Source organism: Patiria miniata, unplaced genomic scaffold (genome assembly GCF_015706575.1).
Source record: "Patiria miniata isolate m_02_andy unplaced genomic scaffold, ASM1570657v1 HiC_scaffold_21, whole genome shotgun sequence".
Taxonomy (NCBI): Eukaryota; Metazoa; Echinodermata; class Asteroidea; order Valvatida; family Asterinidae; genus Patiria; species Patiria miniata.
Genome location: NW_024037060.1, coordinates 260,383 through 268,513, shown reverse-complemented (window position 1 = coordinate 268,513; position 8,131 = coordinate 260,383). Strand labels below are relative to the sequence as shown.

At 38.1% G+C, this 8,131-nt stretch overlaps 1 protein-coding gene across 4 annotated transcripts; it reads left to right on the top strand.

Moving 5' to 3' along the window:
- On the top strand, nucleotides 1–8,131 carry LOC119729743 (biogenesis of lysosome-related organelles complex 1 subunit 6-like). Of its 4 annotated transcripts, none has more exons than XM_038202462.1 (6): nucleotides 1–92; nucleotides 3,033–3,330; nucleotides 4,462–4,603; nucleotides 5,730–5,817; nucleotides 6,121–6,207; nucleotides 7,077–8,131. In XM_038202462.1, exons 2-6 carry the CDS (start codon nucleotides 3,054–3,056, stop codon nucleotides 7,200–7,202), a joined length of 720 nt encoding a protein of 239 aa, XP_038058390.1. In that variant the 5' UTR covers nucleotides 1–92; nucleotides 3,033–3,053; the 3' UTR covers nucleotides 7,203–8,131. The 4 variants fall into 4 exon arrangements, with proteins under 4 accessions (XP_038058390.1, XP_038058389.1, XP_038058388.1 ...); XM_038202461.1 differs by having other exon boundaries at nucleotides 3,015–3,330; XM_038202460.1 differs by having other exon boundaries at nucleotides 1–141.

Sequence of the window (8,131 nt, the reverse complement as noted above, 5' to 3'; positions counted from 1 at the left end):
GATACGTACGTGTGCGACAGATTCTGGTGAAATACTGCATGCATAATCTACTCAGCAGGGGTGTTATATGCAGGCGCGAGGTGACTGAGGCAGTGAGGGATTTTACTTCTCTAATTATTAATGCTTTAACAAGAAAACTGTGTAAGTAACAAGAACATGACAGGAGGTGAAAAGACAGAGACAGTCATGACAGTATTCAATTGCATGCAGAGCGGACTAGTCTAGCTAGAGTAAGACTAAGAGAGGCTCGTGTAACGGTCATGTCTCATGATCAGATGATATGAAGGGGGATTGAAGGTGTAGTTGGCTGGTTGGTCAATGCATGGGACAATGTTGGTTGGGACTGGTTACCCCCGCCGACGTGCTGGGCCCAATTATCACAGCTCTGCTACAACCAACTTACAAGTGCTAGTGCTGTCGAGCGCAATTTGAGTCCCCCGCGTAAGTTTAAACTTGCGCACGCAATTTTAAACTTGCGCAAGGGACTCCTGAAGCACGCAAATTACACCGCGCCATTTTAATTTGCGTGCGCACGTTACAACTTGCGCAAAGGCGATCGCAATTTGAGAACCTTCCAGGCGGGATTTTCATTGATGAAGAAAAAAAATGTTAAAAACACGAGTACATGGAGAAATAAATTAATAAATAATGGAATAAATTAATGAACAAAGAAATAAATAAAAATGGGAATTCAATTAGCATCAATGAAAAGAAACATTTAGATTTAGCAGTGCTTATCCCTGTGTTAGGCCTATCAGAGAAGAAGTTTTTGGGGGGTGTAAAAAGAATGATGATGATCCCTTCAATTGTTCAAGTTTTGATGTTACAGTAATCATTTACATTATTTTTTAAATGCTTTAAGTTACATTACATGTACTGTACAATTAAAAAATTATTTATTCTTAAAAAAATACTAATTTAATTAATTTAGCAATTAATTTATTGGACGGTACAATAATTCATTTTGTTTTTAAAAATACTTTGCACATTTTGAGTGCTGTGTACACTAAAAAATGCATAATTTGAATTTTTTTTAATGAACTCATTACTAATTTAATTAATTAATTTAATTTATTACTTTAACAATTAGTTTATTTGCAGGCTCAATAATTTATATTAATGTTTACATGCTTCAACTTAAAAACGCTATGCATATAAAATGGTAATATTTTAAAAAGTAAATAAATTTATAAATGATTTAATTAATTAATTTAATTTATTAATTTAATTAATTAATTCAAATTAATGTATAACTATGTTGTTTATTAAAGGGAATATACATCATTTGCTTTTGCTGTAATTTTCAGAAATGGATGGAATTGGGGGGTTGGAAATATATAGCAAATATAGTTACACTGACTTTTTTGAGGTTGTGGGTTCAAAAATGCTATAAAACCAAGAAAAACAATCATTTTCCTGTAGTCTGGTTCCCTGACTCCATATAAGAAGAAAGAGCAGTTTACATACATTGGGGAATTGTAAGGTCAGGGAACCAGTCTAGCTGGCTTGTACCCGTTCATAGGTGTGTAATCGATTGCAAACAAGTGCGATGGTCAATTGGGGCCAGTATTTGAAAAAAAGCCAGTTTTTTCCAACGCTGATCGGCCGATCAGCGTTGGAAATTGATACAAAAATAACACTTTTCTTGAAAATGACAGTATACCAGGTGCCATGATTTTACAGGATGCTTTACACTGTCATTCACTAACAGTCCAGCAAGGTATTTCAAAATGATTTGGTAGTTTTATTTTTTGATGTTTGCAAATGTTGTATTTTCCCTTTAAACAAAAATCCTAATGAGCCATAAACAATAATACACATCATGATGCAAAGTGCATAAATTGTTCGCATTACCACCCCTTATCTCTGAACCTTACAACAGTACCTCATTAGCATATTACTGTTAATAAAATGTTTCAAAAAGGGCATTTAGGCATTGTCTCACGAAGCACAGTGGTGCTATTAATCGGAGAAAAATCTGCTTTAAAAATAATGTTACATATCTGCATGAGTTTACCAGGGAAAAAAACCCATTAGTTTAGCGGCTTTGCATTCATGGGGAAAATCTAAGTAGCGCGCAAGTTTAAAAAAAATTTTTTTAAAATAAACTTGCGTGCGCAATTTGTAGCAAGGAAATTAATGCATGCGCAAGTTTAAACTTGCGTGCGCACAGGTTTCAACTTGCGTGCGCAAGTTTAAACTTGCGCGGGGGACTCAAATTGGGCTCGACAGTGCTAATGTGCTTTGTCCCATAAATGTGACAGAAATACTGGATATACCACATGTGGGATGTGTGACGTTAAAACGGAGGTACGGTAGTCCAGTATTTCCGTCACATTTATGGGACTAGTCCTATAGCATAATGTGCTGAGCACACGTCACACAAATATGCTTAGCTGGCATGGCTGTGTCGTCGTGCCTAGCCCTAGTCCTAGTCTATTGCCCGCACTGGAGTAGATTCTGCATGAGTCTACTCCAGTGCGGGGGCTATAGACTAGGGCTAGGTCGTGCCGTGTCAAATCACCCAAAATGCGGAAAAAAGCAACTCCGACACCAATTTGTTTTGTTGCTAGTAATCGCCTTTGCACAAAATACATAGAGCCAGCTATGATGGGGGTATGCTGTGAACGTGGGATTTGAACAGCGCCCCCATTGAAAGTATGGTACGAGCCCCCCCTTCCCCCCCCCCCCCCCCTGCTTTTTTATTTTACGGAGGCCAAGTGTCCGGAGAAAAAAACTGTGTCTACATTTCAAATTTTTGTTGCCGATGAACCCCCCCTGCAAAAATCCTGGATCCGCCCCTGTTAGCATACGTGTGGCGATATGTGATATCCCTATGCAGTGTACTAGTAGATTTAAAGTATGGATTTTGTCGTCCCTGCAGTGTACTAGTGAAGTTAAATCAGGGTTTTTTTGTGCCTGAAATGTGTCACTAGCCAAAATACCCGAGGGGTTAGGGTTAACAGTGATTTTTTTCCCCGTTAACACAATTTTAAATGTTTTATTTTTACCAGCTGTCATTCCATCATCAGTTTCTGTGATGAAGAGCTACAATGGATGAAGGAAAGTCTGTACCATCTACAAGGTTGATGTCCGACACAGCGCAAACTGAGGGAACGAGAGATGACGGTTCTCAAGCAGGAAATGAACCACATGACATATTATCAAGGAGCAGTATGAAACAGAACAATGACACAGTGCCCAAGAAGGGCAGTGAAGACAATGAGACGGGAGGGGATGAGGTGAAAGAAATGCTCAGAGATGGAACAGTGGCAGAAACAGACCAAGATTATCAGGAGGGCTCAAATGTAGACTCATCAGATCAGAGAGGTATGCTTCAATTCAACTGGGGAATAGTGCTGTGCATTGTCATTTAATTTGATAATTTGTTTTGGTAGAATATCACATTTATGTATGGGTATATAATCAAGGTAGCTGAGTAGTTGAAATTCAAGAGATTTTGAGGATTTAAATGGAGGTAAATATTCCCCTTGGAAGCTCTCAGTCATGTGTGTGAAGTTGCTGTTCACCAACATCTGGCATTTAACAAACAGTAAAACCACTCAACTTATGTGAGCTTGAATCAAATTACATCACGGATGTGTTGCATCATCACTTCGAGGTATATATATCTGGATATATTTAGCGGATTATCAAATAAACAGATAGTCGGTATCCGCTACGTTCACAAGTATCCCCTCACCGGCAAAGAGAGTACAGTTGGGGGTGACCGACTGATGCCATCTTGCCTGACTGCAATTTTGCTGCGACTGCGTGTACATAGTACAAATCCCCTGGTGTACGTGCATCACACACAAGGAACGATGCGCGTCAACCAGCTAAATGTCCCACCCATGGGACGTCGTTGTTAGGTAAAAGGGTGCCCTCTTTCGTTGGCGCACGGAGCCCATATCACAACTCCCCTGCTCACTTAAACAAGCGCATAAAGACGTATTTTGTGTTATTTGCTATATATACAAACTGTTCATTATTACAATTTTTATGATGCATATTCAGCATAGCCCTATTGGGTAATAAACCCAAAAAACTAACACTGCATAGTAAACTGAGTTCCAGATTCTCTAAATTTCGAAATTCATCCAATCACATGTAAAAGTTGAATTTGCAAGGCTGCACAGCCGTGATTTTCTCAATATACTGCAAAACCAGGTGTTGGATTTTTAGCAGATTTCTGTTGGTAATTACTGAAATAATATAGTTACAGGCCTGAATAGTGGTGTCCTTTTTATTTTGCCATCTCCACTGGTTTTTTTATCTGCCATATTTTTACAAAGTAGAAGTAAGAAAAAAAAATGTTTTGATGGTTTTTTGTGCATGACAGGTTGCACAATATTGTGTACAAAGTGTAGAGTGCATACAGTGTATGATATCAAGTGGTTGTTAATTATGTTCTTGATTTATTCATGACAAACGATGTTTTCACTAAACCATTATTCTTAGATGAAAAGGGAGTTAAAGTGTCGTTGCCTGAGCTAGACGTCTTGCCAGTAGATGAGGGCGCAATTGAGAAGCTCACAGTTGGGTTTCTTCAGACCTTCCTTCCTCAAGCAGAATGCTCCAATGCAGTCCTGGATGAGCTCATGTGAGTGGTTCGGTTAATAACTTAAATGATTTCACCAAATAAAAAAAACCCAAGTGGTTTTCAAGGCAAAATAAAAAAATGAACATATTGCAAGCAGGGGTCATCTTCACATTAAGATCTGCAAGGCTACTGAGTTAGGAGCACAAAAACATCTTGTAGTCCCGGATTGTTTTTTACCAGACCCATGTCAAATGCAAAACCATGATTCTTTGTTGTCATGGAGTCCATGATGATTCTTTGTTGTCATATATTCCATGATGATTCTTTGTTGGCATGTATTCCATGATGATTCTTTGTTGTCATGGAGTCCATGATGATTCTTTGTTGTCATGGAGTCCATGATGATGATTCTTTGTTGTCATGGAGTCCATGATGATTCTTTGTTGTCATGGAGTCCATGATGAATCTTTGTTGGCATGGAGTCCATGATGAATCTTTGTTGGCATGTATTCCATGATGATTCTTTGTTGGCATGTATTCCATGATGATTCTTTGTTGTCATGGAGTCCATGATGATTCTTTGTTGTCATGGAGTCCATGATGATGATTCTTTGTTGTCATGGAGTCCATTATGATTCTTTGTTGTCATGGAGTCCATGATGAATCTTTGTTGGCATGTATTCCATGATGATTCTTTGTTGGCATGTATTCCATGATGATTCTTTGTTGTCATGGAGTCCATGATGATTCTTTGTTGTCATGGAGTCCATGATGATGATTCTTTGTTGTCATGGAGTCCATTATGATTCTTTGTTGTCATGGAGTCCATGATGAATCTTTGTTGGCATGGAGTCCATGATTGGCATGTATTCCATGATGATTCTTTGTTGGCATGGAGTCCATGATGATTCTTTGTTGGCATGGTGTCCATGATGATTCTTTGTTGTCATGTATTCCATGATGATTCTTTGTTGGCATGGAGTCCAAGATGATTCTTTGTTGGCATGGTGTCCATGATGATTCTTTGTTGGCATGGAGTCCATGATGATTCTTTGTTGTCATGTATTCCATGATGATTCTTTGTTGGCATGGATTCCATGATGATTCTTTGTTGGCATTGAGTCCATGATGATTCTTTGTTGGCATGGAGTAAATGATGATTCTTTGTTGTTGACCTTTTCACCAGGAGAAACCAGCGTGTTCTGATTGAAACATTGGAGCAAGAAAATGCCAAATTCAAGGAGAACAAGATGATGTCTGATCTCTCCGAACTGGTTCGTAATTATTTGTTTCTCCTTCTTTCAGAAAATTAATACTTTTATTTTCTAGAATTTCATTTATAGACATTTTGCAGCTTTCGTCCCTTTCTTTGAAAGTGCTCTGAGCCTGAAAGACATTCCAGACAAAGCTTTTTTTAACATTTTACTAACTGTTCAACCCAAAACTGCCTTGCCTATAATGCCATATTGTGCCAGAAATCACCCGAGCACTCCATAGATGATTTGATCAATTCATCAGTGCAATGTAATACAATGTAGAACAGGTGCTAATGGGTGCTGTTTGTTTTGTCTTTGCAGATGACAGAGGCCAAAAAGTATCATAGTAAACTGGTTCACTTACGGAAAGAAATGATGTCCCTGCATGAAAAGTCTACAAAATTAAAGGTACACTCCTCCCCAAACCTGTCCCCAAATTAAAAAAGAAAAAAAGAACAAAAAAGGTTAATTGATTCTCAGCTGTGTTAAGCACTGGAATGAATTAGTAACATAGATGTGTGTTTCCCTTGGATGAAAAGGATCATTTGCTTTTCATACATTTTGTTTCGAATAATTACACCACCCAAAATCCAAAGAAGAATGTTCAAAACCTAACCTGTTGAAATTTCAGCTCAGTGGATACCACACTTTCCGAGAAAACAGTGAAAAGCCATGTTCAACCTTTTGATCACGAAACACGCTTTCATCAATAGCACTCAAATTTCCAAAAATGTAAAAACACATAAAAAATGAGGGGGGGGGGGGATTTATTTTTTGATTTTCAGATTTATTGATATTTTTTTCTTTGATATGTCTTCCACACATTTTTCAAAGAATTAGTATAAAAATCGTAGAGTAAAAAAGTGTGTTTAAGAAACAGTTGGTATCTTTCATTTGCACGACTTTGAAGTCAAAACTTTAAAGCCCTTTTTCTCAGTAATTTACTTTTTAGACATGTCGATAAATGTGAACTTTGAACAGCCATAACTTGTCAACAGAATGTCCAATTGAAGTGCAACAAACAGTGTTGTAAGGAGAAATTGATTGTTTCCTAATATGCAGATACCCTCATTTCGATCTCTGCCCAGTTCTGTCTCATTTGTCAGAACACCTCATATTTTTTTAGGGTGATCAAACTGTTTACTGTAACACAAGAGGCATTGATTTTATCACTAAAAGTGAAAGCAAAAAAAGGTAGGACCATAAACATCCTGCCAAAGACAAGGGGTTTGTCACCACACTGAAGTAATTTTGGGGTGTGGCTTTTATCTGTGCAGAAGAGAGCATTGAAACTGCAGCATCACAAGATGAAGCAGAATCTCCAGAAGGAGCAGCAGAGAGAGCGTGAGATGGAACAGGAGAAACACCTCATTGCCAAGCCTGCTGCTAAGAAAACACCCTGAGACAGTGGTGTAGCCGTTGCTTGTCCATCGTCCTCAGTTTCAAGTCAATTCAAACTAGCTATTCAAATAAACTGTAATAAAACCATTCCTTTGTTATTCGCTGCCGAAGTCATGACATCACTTAGAGTTCAACTCGATGCGGCAATGGTTACTGGTTCACGCGTACTGCAGCGGCCCAACGTGAATGCAGTGTTTTAGTTATGGCAGTTGTAAACCAAAGTTTTATAAATGGATTGAGTCTCCTCTGGGAAATGAAAAGAAGCTCAACTGTGGTTTAAACTGGTGTGGTGACAATCTTCTGCAAAACTTTTTACCCGTTTCAGGCACTTGCCTGATTGAGTGTTAAACATATGTGAAATTGATTGTTATGGAATGTGCATGATGAACTGTTGTCAAGGAATTGAGCCTGATCTGGGGAGGAGGTGACTTCACACTATGGCAGCAAATTCATCCCAATTTTTTTGTGACAGGACTTGTGACAGGACTTGTGATTTACTGCTTGCAGTGATACACTACTTGCAATGATAACCACTGTTGTTTTTTTGAATCAGCAGCTCTTTATAAACAAATACTAATTGGTAGCTGTGCCTTATGTAAATATTGTGCCAACGAAGATGAGAATGGCTTGACCAGTATAAATTATATTCTGATCATTGTTGAAGCACATGAATAATTTGAAGGACTTGGACCAATGAAATATGTTTGAAGTGACCACATTTATGCAAATTCTGATGGCTGACTCTGAAGAACATGAAGATAATGGGACACCCTTTAACCTAAATATTTTTTTTAAGTGCAATTTTCTTTTTACTTTTTACTTTGTTTTTGACGTGCACTTGTTGCTATGATTTCACTGGCACTCTGGTTAATTGGCCTCAACTTTGGCCCATTGTGACAGCCTTTGCCAATTACAACTTTGTGGATTCAAA